This window comes from Halichondria panicea, chromosome 1, assembly GCF_963675165.1.
Source record: "Halichondria panicea chromosome 1, odHalPani1.1, whole genome shotgun sequence".
NCBI classification, from domain to species: domain Eukaryota; kingdom Metazoa; phylum Porifera; class Demospongiae; order Suberitida; family Halichondriidae; genus Halichondria; species Halichondria panicea.
The window spans coordinates 2208387-2224203 of NC_087377.1; the positions used below are offsets into that span (position 1 = coordinate 2208387).

The following is a 15817-nucleotide window of genomic DNA, read 5'->3' on the forward strand; positions in this document are numbered from 1 at the left end:
CTAGTACCAAGAATAGAGAGAGTATCGAACGTAAGCATACTGTGTATCGAAAGTAGATGTCATCACCCACACTTGGATTGTCAAATTTCCCCGTATGTCCCGAGGGGGGGGGGGTAGTGGGGCAACACCAGAGGAGGTCTGACATGCGTGCACGAATCACTATATAGTTCAGTGCATTGTGGTCACGTGATATGTCCACTTGTAGTGATTCGTGCACGCATGTCGGACCTCCCCGACCTCTGGGGCATGATAGGTGCACTACAACAAAGGGAGCTAGAGAGCTATAGTCTATAGATAGAGTATCTGGGTCCACTCAATAAGACCTGACACTACTCACCCTAGCATTGTCCAGCTCCCTCTGCAGACTAGTCACCATATCCACCAGCAGCAGCACTTAGTCAGGATGCCTTGAGACAGTCACTCTCTGGCTAGCTCTCTCTCTCTTCACTGCTTGTAGCCTCGTGTGCATGGAGCCATCTCTGTTAGCAACTGGGATCTATATACTGAGCTATATACTGTTTCAATGCTGCCTAGCTGTGAAGCTCTTGCAGAGTCGAGTCTACGGTAGCTATAATTATCCGATTATACGCCGCAGACGCATTTATGTGTCATGTCGGTATGACGCCATAGACGCATTTTTGCGTCAACCGCAGTAATCCGGCTTCTCTCTGCTCTAAAGAAACCAGGGAGCGGCTGCTGCTATTTTAACGCTACTACTACGTCCAGTTACTGTTCAGGTAAGTATATATGCAGTCAAAACTTCGTACTGTGCAGAAAATATTTTGGCAATACACGCTTGAATATGTAGCTAGTTTACAAATTATTTATTAATTATTGGCATGAACAAACACTATCGAAATATTATATAGAGCTACTAGCATGGCTAAGAGGCCACACTAGATCAGTGAGGAGGTGCTGCATGAAATTGTAGGCTACCCACTAGCTCTGGGACCTGCACAGATTGACATGGAAGACCCAGTGGCCAGAGTACAGCAAGGTAACAGAGATGTGCCAGTCATGGAGGGCAGTGATGATGAGTTTTCTGATTGAGAACAGTTTGGAGAGGAGCTTGAAGGTAAATGCAACAAATAAAATGGCTTCACTCAATGTATAGAATAAAAACAAGATTATCAAATACCCGGTACAGTACAACAATAATTACAACAATAAATTATCAAAAATGTAGATCTGGATAGGACATTGACACTGCATGAGCTGAGCACTGTTGTGAAAGTCCTACCACCAACGTCAACCTTCCTGTACATGGCATTGTCTGTGCGCGTGTATGTGTGTAAGTGGATTTGTGTGTGTGTGTATGTGTGTAAGTGGATTTGTGTGTGTGTGTGTGTGTGTGTGTGTGTGTGTGTGTGTGTGTGTGTGTGTACGTATGTGTGTGTGTGTGTTTGCGTACGTATGTGTGTGTGTGTGTGTTTGCGTACGTATGTGTGTGTGTTTGCGTGCGTGCGTGTGTGTGTTTGCGTGTGTGTGTGTTTGAGTGTGTGTGTGTGTGTGTGTGTGTGTGTGTGTTTGCGTGCGTGTGTGTGTGTGTTTGAGTGTGTGTGTGTGTGTGTGTGCTTGTATGTGTGCGTGTGTCTAACCGTGTATTCTACTCTTGACAGAGGCGACTCCAAGGTACTCCAAAAGGGACCCAGTGGCAGTGCATAGTGTGACAGCAAAGTATCAGCAGTAGCCACAGACATCAGACACTTTTTATATCTATTGTTAGTTACGCAAAGAATTATAATCGTTACTGATGGTAAAAAAAATGTTTTTCAAGGTTCGAAGAACAAAAGGCGAGGCTATTATTTTACTATTCAAGGGCTATATAATTATAACGAGTTCTAAACATAATGTTGGTGTAGTCAACAAACGTAATACGTATCCTGGCTCACCTCGTTGCTACTGCCACTGTCACTGTACATACGTGGCCCCACCTCTGATTATTGGATCCAGTCACACCTACATGTAGTGTACATACGTACACAAAGAAGGCTAATCAATGCTGCTTAGCACTACCAATTCTAGATACAACTACTATCTACCATGTACAGTCAGTACCAGACCATAGAGCTTCTAGCAATTCTACAAACGCATGCAACAAGTACGAACAAGTACTGTAGCAACTACAACCGGTTGTATTTTTAATATTAATTTTATGGGCCTGATTTTAAATAAATTGAAGTCTATAATAGGTGATGCAGGCCCTAAAGTAGACTCTAAACATTCAGTAGAGTCAACATACAGCTTAGGAAGCTTGTACTCACCTTTTTACCACTGTCACTGTTTCTCTTTACACATAGCTGCCTCAGGTTATAAGCCACACCCAGTACCTTGTGTAGCTGCACAGAAAAAGGCTAAGCAACGCTTCTCAGCACTACAAACTCTACAGCTACGTCTTATATACTTACTACAATAAGTATTAGGCTGTATGAAGCTTCTAGCGAATCTAAAAAGCCATGTAACAAAGCAGTATTATACGTAACTACTACTTACCGCTTGACAGAAGCAGATCACAGCCAATCCTTCGAGATAGTAAGCGATTCGGGCATCATCTTGTAGATCTTTGACTGGTCTTTCTTCCTAGTCTAACTTGCACAATCAAAAGTCGAAGCGCTTTCAAGTTACGAACAGTTTTCTAAGAACTGATTAATTTGTGCATTTTTTAAAAATCAATATGGCTGCGGGGGTGTTCCCGCAACGTGACGTCATGGCGTATAATCGGAATTTATAAATTCATTACTGCAGTGATCTTTACCGGATTACTGACTAATAATTATTTGTACCCAAGTTGAACGATCCATACCAAGAACATTGTCAGTAAAATTATCTTGATCCACTTCATTATCATTACCACAATAAGCGTCAAACAAAACAAAATAATGTGCAAATGTGCTTATGGTTCTATAGTGTTGGTAGTGTCTGATGGTGTTGACTGATCCATGACCTCCAGTCCTGCATGAGGAGGGAGGGAGTCAGCAACTAGCAAACCTACACTTGCAGTATATATCCAATACCGTATAGCAGGTTATTTTCGTGGGGTAAAAATTCGTTATTTTCGTGGGCAGGCTGACCTCCACGAAATTTTAACGTAGGCGTGGCTTATCGGAACGTAGGAATGCCGTGCAGCCACACGACTAAACGAAATTTTTACTCACGAAAACCACCTTTTCTCGGAGTTGAACGAATTTTTTACCCCACGAAACTTACCCGCTATACGGTACCATTTTGACAGTGTGTATTGCTAACATTGTTCTTACTATAATTATACAATTCACTATTGCATGGCACTACTGTACTGACAAGCAAGCTCACAAAGGTAATGGTCGAAGTGATCATAAACTAGGTATAATTATTTGTAACTCACATGTATGCTCCACACAGGCCTTGTGAATGCTGCGAACGGCCTCTCCGTCCTCAATCTTTGAGGCAATTGCCACTAATCGACCGTAAGTAGCTGTTGAATTCAATGGATTGAATTGGAGAATATTTTTACTCTTCCACTTCTTTAGAGCAGCGAGGAATTTCCCTGGAATACCAACAATTGTCAGATCAATAGCACCAATCTCAGCATCACTGAGGCCCAGCCTGAGCTTGTATCTGTCATAGCCAGCAATCTCGGTAGACAACTGGAGAAGAGCTTCATCCGAGCACTCTTGACTCAACTGAGCTGCAGTCGCTGTCACTATCGTCTTATGTGGCTGAACTGTACAGATCACATTATTTCCAATGACATACAACGCTATACTCTGAAATGTACACCAAATACTTTATCACTGTCACATGAGACCCCATACACAATACAACTGTCAAGGCTATAATTGAAGATTGCTATACTTGTACAATAATTATGTCGTGAATAATTATAGTGATCACATTAATTCCCAAGTTGTTCCCTTAATTAGCTTATGCTAAAATCAATATTAAAGTTCCAACAAACATGTGAAACAATGGATTAGGCAGGGGAAATAAGCAAGTATAATTATAGGAGAGAGTCGTACCAATGACATGTACATGTACAATTATAGTACTTAGAATGCTGTATACTATTATTGCATGGCACAACTGCATGACGAGCAAGCTCACAAAGTTAATAAGGTAACTCACGTGTATCCTTGACACAGGCCTTGTGAATGCTGCAAACTGCCTCTCCGTCCTCAATCTCTGAGGCAATTTCCACTAATCGATCGTAAGTAGCTGACGATTTCGATGGATTATCGAAAATGATGCTTTTACTCTTCCACTTCTTTAGAGCAGCGTGAAATCTCCCTGGGATATTATCAATGGTTTGATCGATATTCTCAATCTCAGCATCACTGAGGCCCAGCCTGAGCTTGTATTTGTCATAGCCAGCTATCTCGGTGGACAACTGGAGAAGAGCTTCATCCGAGCACTCTTCACTCAACTGAGCTGTAGTCGCTGTCAACTCACATTGTTGAACTGTACAGATAAAACATACACAGTTAAGTGACATCATTTCCTCTATAAAATGTACAGTACTGTTCCAATTTACAAAATAATACTACAAACCAATGCACAGTATCTGCTACCTGACGGAGTGGTTGTGTGTGGAGTGGCTAGTGGAGTCACTGCATTACCTGTGAGGAGGATATGACAATATAACAGTCATGCACTAGAGTACCACTTCATTACACAATGTTACGATCAAGCTACTCTTAGACCTAGGAGCTAACATTTTTGTCTGAAGCTGGTTTATAATACCATCAAAATTGAACACCTTTTACTTGTGTAATGCTGAAATGGATCACACTAAAAAATTAATGGTAAATGGAATTGGGCAGTTGTAAGAGTTCTATTGTCACATTGGTTATGTAATACATGTAAGTATAGAAGTTGTAGGGCTTAGGGATTACGAACAACAAAGAAAGCAGTTACTTGAGGTTAGATAACTGACTTGTGTCCTCTTTGTAGAGAGCTGTGTAGAGAGTGAGGAGCACTTTCCCAGCAGCTGCATTCTTCACCTCACACTGGTAGTGACCAAAGTCCTCCTCTCTCACACTCGGGAAGCTCACAGTGTTGGGTTTGGTGAGAACAGGTGCTGTGTCATCATCTCCCACTTTGCTCCAATCAAAGGAAAACTGCTTTGCAGGAATTCTAACAAACTTGAGCACACACAAGCTTGCCTTCTGACCAATGCTGGCAACCTAGATAACAGAGAATTATGCATTAAGAATAATTATAACACATTTTAGCCCATCTGCACAATGTATAGTGTATACTCTGAGCTTCAAGCTACGTACGTGTACAACACTGAAACTGAGACCATCATAATCAGCTATATACTTATAGCCAGGAGCACATGAGGGGATGGAGTGTCTTACTACATGGATTCTGTATCGTCTAGCTATGTGCGTCAAGCTGCTAAATGACGTTCAGTATTCAAATAATGTGTTACCAGCCATGCACTCATGTACAGAGCTTAGCACAAGGAAAGTTGGCAAAGACGATAGTAAATCTATGTGTACCTGATATAGCTGATCTGATGGTCTTACCATAAATATATCTATTCAAGGCAAAATCGCTCAACAGTTAATCATTAGCTAGAACACACTTAACTATAGCCAACAAGCACGAGAATAACTCACCTTCCCCAACCACACTTGTTGTGCTTCACTGAGGGTGACGGGACTTCTACCACACAGGAAGTGAATCTGTCGGCCTTCAACAAGGGTGCAAAGGTTGTTGAGACTCTTGCTTGCTGCGTGTTTGGGACAGGAGCATTGAAATGCAACACTGAGGTTCAACTTTGGGAACAGGATCTTGAGAGAATACAGGATTGCTGACAGAGTGTGAGAGCAAAGATCGTGAAGAGGAAAATTCATCTGTTTTGCATTGCGTTCAACTCGTATCTCGTAGCTTCTGTCGTGAGAGAGCAGTGTCACTTTGTGTACGTAGTCAACATAAAAGGAGACGCAGTTTCGTTTGACGCCATCTTCCACCAATTCCCACGTCAATCCGAGAATTTTATGAGGGCCTTGGGAAACTAGTCGAGTGATGAGCCCACAGAAGACTCCTGTTGGTACGTAACCAAAGCTAAATGTGATGTGGAGTGGTTCTGGGTTGTTGGTGTCTGGTTGAGGTGGGTTGGTCAGCTCCTCTGGTGAAGCACACTCCAATATAGCCGGCATGAGGTACGTGATTCGTTCACCATCTTCATCTTTGTGTGTGATATCAGAGAGAAGGTTGAGGTACTTGAGAAGTTTCACAAGCGGTCCGGATGGTATTAGTAAATTGTTTTTCAGATTTTTGGAAACTTGAACATCTAATTTGCAATGTCTCTCGATGGCCTCTAGTGTAAACTGACCTTTCCTGATCAATTCTGCTATCTCAAACTCGGTGTTGAGGCCTCCATCATGAACATTCTGCATCGAAACGATTATCAGTTGGCTTATGCTATCGAAGATCACTTGAGGTAAGCAGATAACGTGACCTTTGAGGAGCCAGCGTGGATCATCATCATCGGGAACATCCGTATAGTACAGGATCGATCCTATACTATGAAGGTAGAGGAGGCAGATTGTGGTTTCTTCTTCATCCATCTCCAACCTTTTGCCTATTTCGATACAATCTTCTACTGTAACAATTTGATATTCCTTTCGAAGAATAATTCCTAGTACAAGCCAATTTTTTGATATTGGAAGAGAGGTTTTGCCGAAGCGAGAGTAAAATAGTTTATTCAATAAGCCACGTAATGGAGAAATTTCAGCGTTCTCTGTGCCTTTATTGTTATCTAGGGCAAAAAAGGACATCCTGTCGGAAGCATCTTTATCAGCAGTGTCATCAGAAGTGTTACTTTCTTGCTTGGGAAAAACTAAAATTTTCTCGAAAGTTTTGGTTGTTGGTTTCAATGCTGCGTTTATCTCCAGCAGTTTGTCTCTGGTCAATCTTTCTTTTTCTGGAGAGTCTCCACCAAGCTTATCCTTGTGGGTACCTATTAGGGCTGCCACTGGAGGGACAGTGAGAAAAGCTTCAAATTTTTCCTTCAACTGAGGAGTTTTTAAGAGAGGCTTCGAAATTTCCGACATGTGACGCACACTAGCAATGGATGAGAGGATTTGAGAGACTGCGGTTTTCACTGTGTGCATTGATTTATAAGGAGTGATGACTTTGCCATCACGACAGAAGGGAATCTTGTAGGGCTTGTCAAGTTCCTTGCTCAGATCCAAGAACACTAGATACATGGCGGGACCATTGCTCAGGGCTGGTAGCATTTCTAGGAATTCAGGTTGGCCTCCGACATCGTTTATGTTCAGCAAGGTGTTGCCAAGACATTTGGCCATTTGGGAGTAGTTTCCGGTCTTTATCAGCTTTTGCAGTCGAAGAATGACCTGTGCTAGTTTGTTGCTGTGGGTTACAGCGGCTTTATCCTCAGAGTCGGTAAGTGTGGCTTGTTGTACAGTTTGTGTGTGGACTTTGTAAGGTACTGTTTCTTCAGATCGGGTGGCCTTTATCGATTCTTCATTGGGTATATCTATTTCATCGAGAGTTAAATTGCCACATAGATAACCAAATATCATCTTGGCTTCTTCATCGACATCCTTGGAAGATATCCACTCATCTTTATTAATCAACGCCATAACTTGGATACAGTTAGCTAGTAGAGTGCTTGGATGTTTCGCTTTGTCTCCAGCTGATTGAATGTTTTCATACACTTGCAGTAGACGATTGAGTGTGGTTGTTTTCCCAACGTGAGGCGGACCAACGAGACACAGTTTCAGAGTGCACATATCGATTGTTTCTTTATCAACCATTAGAGTCATGAGTCTATCGAGGTATCGACGCTGCCATTTGATAACTGCAGGGAAACAGCATTTACTTGGTGACACCTATTCAAACACAGAAAATTAACATACTGTAAAAGAAACGAGCTGCGCTGTGCTAATGCCTCTCGCCATGATACGCTTTCGCTCAATAGAGTGTTATAGATGTGATTTGTATTATCGAACAGAAAGTATAATTAGTATCTATAACAAGCAGTCTGTAAAAAACATGAGAAGAAAGTGTATAAAATAATGGACTTATGTACACGCATCTATTGCATCATTGCGTTGTAGTATTAATTGTTGTGGCTTTATACCAAGACCTCAAGAAAGCAAGAAAGAAGGATAATTATCCCTTATTAAACTGAAAAGAAAACACTTGTGTGTGTAGTAGGTGGGTTGCTGTATTAAAGTAGAGACAAACAAAACAGTCGAGGCATAATAATAAACGTGCCACCTTAGAGACAAACTAAACTGTCTGATTTGGGTTACAAAGGAAATCTCCAAACTACATTATAGCCGTCACATGAGCAGAATAATTTACCCGTTGCATTTTTAAAACAGTCGTTGAACCACTGGCGTAAAAATGGAACAGCAACGTAAGGCAGGTCATTCAAAATGTATAACGATACAGTATACATCATATTCGTTATTGTAGTAATGGAATATATATTGAAGTATCACAACGTGCAATATCTACCATCATAAGTACGTTATGCCCTCGATCGTGCTATTCAACTATAAAATAGTATAAACATAATATTATTTAAAAGGTCTCATATCTACAGTACTAAAGTTATGGCTGTTATGTTCCCCCTTTCATCTTGAGGGGCTTCATGCAATGCAACAACACAGGTGAGTGTAACTTCAATACAGCAACCCACCTACTACTACCCACAGCTCTTACTAACTACTACCCACCTTTGTCGAGGTTTTCCCTCAGGTTGGCTGCAAGTTCCATATGTCCGAGCTCACGAAGGTGGTGAACTACTGTCTCATATGTCCTTTCACCAGTCAAAGAGATTTTGTTGTCTAGGAGCAGCTTTTCTAGAGCATCAGAGCCTTCCTCAGTCAATGGAGTGCCTGCAAACACAACCAGCAATGTTGACACAGCTGACAATAATTAAAAAAAACACCAAATGAATACATACTGACATATTTGTGCATTATTGGCTAGTGTTAACATGATACGTGACTTCAGCTATAACACTTCAAGACAATCTGAATCACTGATTCAATAGAAATATTAAAATGAACACTATACAGGGAAATAGGACATGTGCCCAGTTTAATTAGGTGTTCTTAGGTGATCGAATTCTGGGCGGCTTTATATACGTTGTCTTTTCACATACTCAATCATACAAGGTAGTAATTGAATACACATTATAATAATTATAGCCTAACATTATGGGGGGGGGAGGGTAAATTGGTCCACTTTCATTACTCACTTGACAAGGTTTGGTCATCCGTTGAAAGTTGTGTGGAATCATTTTGAGTATCTGAGGTGTACAAGTAACAAGTCATGTAACACAGTATATAACCGAAAGGTCTTCGTTCTACAGTAGATGGGTAGGCACATGATCATTGTTGGGCTATAATAGAGTCTCCTACCAGTTGTTTCTGGTTGTTCATCGCCAGCACTGGGTGTCTGTTGACCAGACAGAGGGTCAGAGGTCACTGGAGGAGGAATGAGACAATTGTCTGACAGTCAGTACATAAAAATCAACTCCAATGACTGACTATAGGCCATACACTGAAAAAAGGTTGAGACATACAATGCTGATAAAAATCTCAACTGCTGTAGGAAAGGCAATGAATAACATTCGTCATTAAGACCGTAATTATTAGACTATTGCTCCTGCGTCCTCTGGGTGAGGATTAAAACATGTTTAGCTGACTCAGCATTAATAAACCTAACATGGTAGGGGAGTAGATGCTCAGTGTATAGCATATTACTAATCACATAGGATATGTAACACCAAGAGTTCATTAGGAAGAGTACGCAACTCCACTTAAAACCATAGTAGGCGTTCCTTCAGGCCTACGTCACAACCACATGCTGTTGTATAAACTGTGAAATCAAATTTCAATGAATAACACAGTGATGATTATCACTAATGTTATTCATTTACAACTGGGGTAGAAAGGCAATGAATAACAGCGTTACTAATTTTATTCATTGCCTTTCCTACTTGTTGCGGTTACAACAGCCAGTATCTGTAACGTAGGAGTGGAGGAATGCTTTTTGTACACAGTCTATTGGAGTTGCGTAATGAACTCTTGGTAACACTCAATGACATGGTTACTAGAGATTTATGGCAACGTAATGTTTAGGCAAGTAAACCACTTTACCCTAGCTTGGCTATAGGAACATGTTAGACTAGTGCGTAATTGAATGCCAAATTAATGTTAGAGCAAATGTTAGTGGGTGGGGGAAAGTGAACCAGGGGATATCCCTAACATTATGGGGGGGGGGGGATAAATTGATCCACTTTCCTCCCCATGCACTGTATGCCCTAGCCTGGTATTACTCACTTGATGAGGTCTTGTCAACAATTGAATTAGAAAGAAGTTGTTCAGAACCATTTCGAGTATCTGAGTGTGACAGTAACAATTAATAATTATGTCATCTAACACATAAAGTATATACAACTGCAATAGTGATTCAGAACCTCTCTGATCTAGTATAGACACGCGCACGCACGCACGCACGCACGCACGCACACACACACACACACACACACACACACACACACACACACACACACACACACACACACACACACACACACACACACACACGGTCATGCTGTGGTTTGTGCTGATTTCCTAACAGTTTACGTATTAGTTAGACCATGTGTAGCAGGTTTCTTAGCTGGTAGTAAACCTGAGGGAGTGTAGTGGCTTGCAGAAGCCACTAATCACTCCGATGGTTACTATCCAGCTTACTACACATGGTCTATCTCATGGTCTATCTGCTTAGAAAATGCATTTTTGTGGGTACTAGTTAGAGCCCTGCTAGCAGGTCACTAACTCAGATAGTGACCTGCTAGCAGGTTTCTTAGTTGGATAGACACCTCATTAGCAGTAACCACTTCAAAGCTTGAATATGCAAATTTTTTCTAAACAGTGCTAAAGTCTATTTGTTGAGGTTGACCTTCATAGACTTGTCATAACTCATAACTTTGCCTTGAAATTTTCTAACCCTAAGCTTCATACATACACAATTGTATACCATTGGGTTCCTTGTTAAAAGCGTTTCTTATCTGCATGCTGTAGAGCTGGTAAGCTCCAACCAGCTAAAAGTTAACCATGTAAAAGTCCCTGGCATACTTGTCAACCATAAATGAAGCCATAATTGATCACATAACTTCCGGGGCTGAACTCAACGCAAATAGACTTTAGTGATGTATTATAGGCCAAGAAGTAGAATGGAATGTGCGTGGGAGTTGTCATTAATGAACTCCTGATTACCGTATAGCGGGTAAAAAAATTTTCAACTCAAGAAACGATGGTTTTTGTGAGTAAAAATTTCGTTTAGTCTCGTTTCCCGCCTGCATTTCTATGTTCCGGTAAGCCATGCCTACGTTGTGGAGGTCAGCTTGCCCACGAAAATAACGAATACATTACCCCACGAAAATTACCCGCTATACGGTATGACGTTTCACATTCCACGCCGGTATTATTAGGGGTCTACAAAACACGTAATTGTACCACAACCATTTGTCTTACAAAAACAATGATGGTATCTATGAAACCGGCATGGCTTGCTCTATTGGTGTACCAAATTTAAGCTTCATACACCACTGTTTGTGGAAATTAGGTATGGGGTTTCTAGTGACACATACCTGGTTTAGGAGTGGAGGGCTGCAGAGACCGGAGATATTCAACAATGTCAGTGTGACCAAACTGTACTGCCCTGTCAAGAGGAGTCCTGCCATAATCATCAGTCACATCTGGACAGGTAAGGGACAGAGATCTTGTAGTAGTACTGACAGCATTGACCATTACCATGCATGCACAATCAGCACAATCAGATACTTATTGAGTACAGGATGCCTATTATTATATTAGTATCGTGTATGTATTGTATTACAGTTACCATAATTATAATTATGACTACATGATGATACATACAGGTACACTGATTAATTCACGGGTTGTTTACATTTCCAATCAGAGGATCTAATGAAACAGTACCCACTACAAAAATGACTCACCAACATCAACCTTGAGTACCTCCAGGTATTGCACTACTTGTATATGTCCATTCGCACCAGCATAGTGCAGTGGTGTTTCGTTCCACTTGTTCCTCACATCTGTATGTCGTGATATAAGAGAAGTGATGACATGCACACACAATGACAACATAACTAAAATGTATTATTGGTTTGTATAGTATTCAAAATGAAGTTAATTATGATAATAAATACACCATGCCTATTATTATAATATTAGTATCGTGTATGTATTGTATTACAGTTACCATAATTATAATTATGACTACATGATGATACATACAGGTACACTGATTAATTCACGGGTTGTTTACATTTCCAATCAGAGGATCTAATGAAACGGTACCCACTACAAAAATGGCTCACCAACATCAACCTTGAGTACCTCCACAAGGTATTTCACAACTTGTATATGTTCTCTCCAACAAGCATCGTGTAGTGGTGTTTCGTCCACCTTGTTCCTCACATCTGTATGTGGTGATATAACTTCAGAGTAGTGATGACATGCACACACAATGACAACTCAACTAAAATGTATTATTGGTTTGTATAGTATTCAAAATTGAAGTTAATTATGATAATTATGATAATAAATACACCATGCAGTATTATAAGCTTCTCGGTGCTGGTCAGTAATTATCCCAGCTGGGTGAGATAATTATGTTATTAGTGTGCGTGTACATAGTATCAAGGATTGTGGGAAATGAGAAATTACTTGAAAAAACATGTCTTATAATTATTATTACAATCTACATGTACATCAACACATGCATGTTTTGTAATCTAGGAAATTAAACAATCTATAAAAACATTCTTGTTGGGCTCAATACTTTAGCTATGAACACTACCGCGACTGACACACACTTACCAATATGACATTTCACCTCTTGTGATAAGTACACCACAGTCTCCATATGTCCTCCATAACACGCCCAGTGAAATGCAGTCATGCCCAATCTTCCATCACCTTTCTCTATATCAGCTCCACCACTAACGAGTGCTCTAGTGATCTCCAGGGAGCCCCCCAGGCATGCTAGGTGTACTGGAGGCCAATTATAAAGCTTCTTATCCCACTCCTCACTCCAGTAGAGCTGGTGATTGGGGTTGGCCCCCTGTCCCAAAACGGACCTCACTTTGCTGACATCCTTATTGCCTACAGCCTCCCACAGATCCCTGGCCAGCTGCTCCTGAACACTGCATGTACAATAGTGTGTGCATGTGTGTGTGTGTGTGGGTATAGGTACATTTTGTAGGTAGGTGTGCGTGTGTGACATGCAACAACAAATTGCTTACGTGGGTGTATCTGGTTCAGTTTCCAGTCTCCTGTGTGATGTGTGTAGGTGTGTGTGTGTGTGTGTATGGTATGTGTGCATGTGTGTGTGTGGGTGGGTGTGTGTGTGGGACATGCAATTCAACAAATTGCTTACCTGGGTGTATCTGGCACAGTGTCCAGCCTCCTGTGTGCATGTGTGTGTGTGTGGGTGTGGGTGTGTGTGTGTGTGTGTGTGTGTGTGTGTGTGTGTATGTGTGGGTGTATACAATGTACATTAATAAGCTCTTGTGAGCATTTATAAGCTCCACACTATATGGTGTCAATAAGGATTTAGTATAGAGGGGGAAATAAGGCGTGCTTTTGAAAAGTAACCAGAACATTTTTCTGAAAAAGGTCAACTGTTATTTCAATTATAATGAAATAACCCATTTTTGGTTGCCTGAATTGCAAAATTGCTGCAAAATTGCAATTCAGGCAACCAAAAATGGGTTATTTCAACCCATTTGTTTTTACAGTGTATATATACCCTGTTTTAGTATGTAACACTGCCAGCTATGGTCACTCAGTCATACAGCTATAGTACCTGAATTTTAGGGGGGGGGGGGGGGGATTGGAGCCAGAGGGGGGATATCCCTGTATGACACCCTGACAATGATTAGCTATAATATTTTTATAGCCCGTTAAAATTAATTGCAAGCTAAACTGTACTTTGCTCACGTTCTCCTCTCTGGGGTCTTGAAACCGAGTTTCTTGCGACTCCACGGCACTAACCTGATGTGTGTGTGTTAGGGGGTCAAGTTTGTGTACGGACAATTATAATAATTATTACAATCAAAGTACTTCTTGATGCATGGTGGTATATGCAAGTTACTAGCTCATGCAGAGCTTCCATTGATGAGCTCCAATTCTGATGAGGTGATTCCACCTCTGACTAATTAAAGGAATGATCCTCCCTCCATGCAATCACAAGGTCTACATGTTCACTCACCCTGAGTCTTCTCCAGTAGCCATTGAAGCTTTATTCAAACACTTGCCCCTTATTTCTCAGTGCAGTAAACATAACAAAGCAAAGTGCCACACCCTCTTTCTGGGGCCTTCCCCTACTAATTAAACTGATCTATTTTTAGATACACAATTATAATTATTTGAGTGGGTGTTGATAATGATTCACAGCCACCACACTATAAACAATAGCACATTAATGGTGGTGACCTAGGTAACTAGTAACTACACAGTTCTCTAGTGAGCAGCTCTTGAAATCCTCCAGCTCTTTGAAAGGGCAGACATCCAGTTTAGCTCTCATATATACCTACAGTGGGAAAACAAGAGAGTCTCAAGTGGAATATTGTACTCTTGTGTGTGTGTGTGGGGGGGGGAGTAGGTGGGTGGATATAAATATAAGGTGGGTGAATTTTTGTCCACCGTTCGTGTTACTAGCTCAAACGAAATGCTCACTTAAATATACAGCCAACCTCAAAGTCTCCATTATAGACCTGTGCTAGCAGGCCACCCTCTATAATACAGCCGGCCTCAAAGTCTCTATAGCATGTGTTTGGACCTGTGTTAGCAGGCCACCCTCTATAATACAGCCAGGTTAATGGGCCTCAAAGTCTCTATAGCATGTGTTTGGACCTGTGTTAGCAGGCCACCCTCTATAATACAGCCAGGTTAATGGGCCTCAAAGTCTCCATAGCATGTGTTTGGACCTGTGTTAGCAGGCCACCCTCTATAATACAGCCACTGTTGGTCTACCCACCACTATACATACACAGGGTATACTAATAGTAAGGTACTCACAAAGACATTAGTGACATGGTTGGTGGTTCCTGTGATCCTGGACACCACCTCACACACTTGCCAGATACTGGGACGCAGCTCAGGGTCAGAGGTCAACAGGCAGCCTACAAGGGAGGGGGAGAATACACGTATTATTAGAGCAATACACTTAAGGATGGCAGAGTATCATAGCACCTGTAGCTAGTGTGTGTTCTTAAATAATTATAATTAGCTCTGAAAAAACAGGTCCAGTTCACAAATTAAAGAAAAAACCCCACTATTACAATAGTCTTAAACTAGATTTTATACGTATACCCAGTGGTACTGACTATAAGATGTGTGTGTGTGTGTGTGTGTGTGTGTGTGTGTGAGGGGATGGAGGGTGTGAGGGGGTGGAGGGTGTGTGTGTGTGTGTGTGTGTGTACATGTACCTCTCAAGTTATGCAGCTGGGTCTTGTGTGTAGGGAGAGTCTTCAGGAATGCTGTACTGAGCACTGACTATGGCTAGAGGGTTGTCACCAAATGGAGTATCCATGAAGCACAGCTTGAACAGTAGTACGCCCAGTGCCTGTGTGTGGGCAGGTGTGTGTTGTGTGAGGGTGTGATGATAATTATGGGTATTCAGTGTTCATTGAGAGCTTTCAAATGACTACCACTTAACATGGTTCAGTAAACGTGATTCAAGGAAATTCTCCACTCATCCCCACATTCCACAGTCTTACACAGACAGACCACATTCACAAAATGCAAAC

General features: G+C 41.4%; 1 protein-coding gene and 1 long non-coding RNA gene across 3 annotated transcripts; one reads left to right on the top strand and one right to left on the bottom strand.

Moving 5' to 3' along the window:
• The first annotated feature begins 578 nt into the window (after positions 1-578).
• On the top strand, positions 579-1778 carry LOC135333326 (uncharacterized). Its single transcript, XR_010393824.1, has 4 exons — positions 579-737; positions 870-1075; positions 1187-1291; positions 1620-1778. It is a non-coding gene; the product is annotated as an uncharacterized LOC135333326 (long non-coding RNA).
• Positions 1110-14909, bottom strand: LOC135352076 (uncharacterized). 2 transcript variants are annotated; one of them, XM_064551228.1, is made up of 21 exons: positions 14278-14909; positions 14007-14060; positions 13444-13473; positions 12885-13210; positions 12383-12484; positions 11999-12097; positions 11627-11734; positions 10314-10373; positions 9390-9455; positions 9227-9277; positions 8700-8861; positions 5604-7813; positions 4913-5162; positions 4548-4595; positions 4105-4437; positions 3365-3703; positions 2494-2952; positions 2265-2339; positions 1893-1959; positions 1599-1716; positions 1110-1273 (listed from the first exon to the last, which is right to left on the bottom strand). In XM_064551228.1, coding segments are annotated over exons 1-17 (4263 nt in total). In that variant the 5' UTR covers positions 14301-14909; the 3' UTR covers positions 1110-1273; positions 1599-1716; positions 1893-1959; positions 2265-2339; positions 2494-2950. The 2 variants fall into 2 exon arrangements, with proteins under 2 accessions (XP_064407298.1, XP_064407287.1); XM_064551217.1 differs by lacking the exons at positions 13444-13473; positions 14007-14060; positions 14278-14909 and adding an exon at positions 13310-13416.
• Positions 14910-15817: the final 908 nt, after the last annotated feature.

What these genes read in the sequence shown, in the direction of transcription:
- LOC135352076 (XM_064551228.1), bottom strand. Translation starts at nt 14,300, where the DNA reads ATGGCTACTGGAGAAGACTCAGG. An exon ending in GAGGGAAAACCTCGACAAAG is followed by an intron (nt 7,814 to 8,699) that starts GTGGGTAGTAGT and finishes GTTTCCCTGCAG; the next exon opens with TTATCAAATGGCAGCGTCGA. An exon ending in GGCCTGTGTCAAGGATACAC is followed by an intron (nt 3,704 to 4,104) that starts GTGAGTTACCTT and finishes TGATCTGTACAG; the next exon opens with TTCAGCCACATAAGACGATA.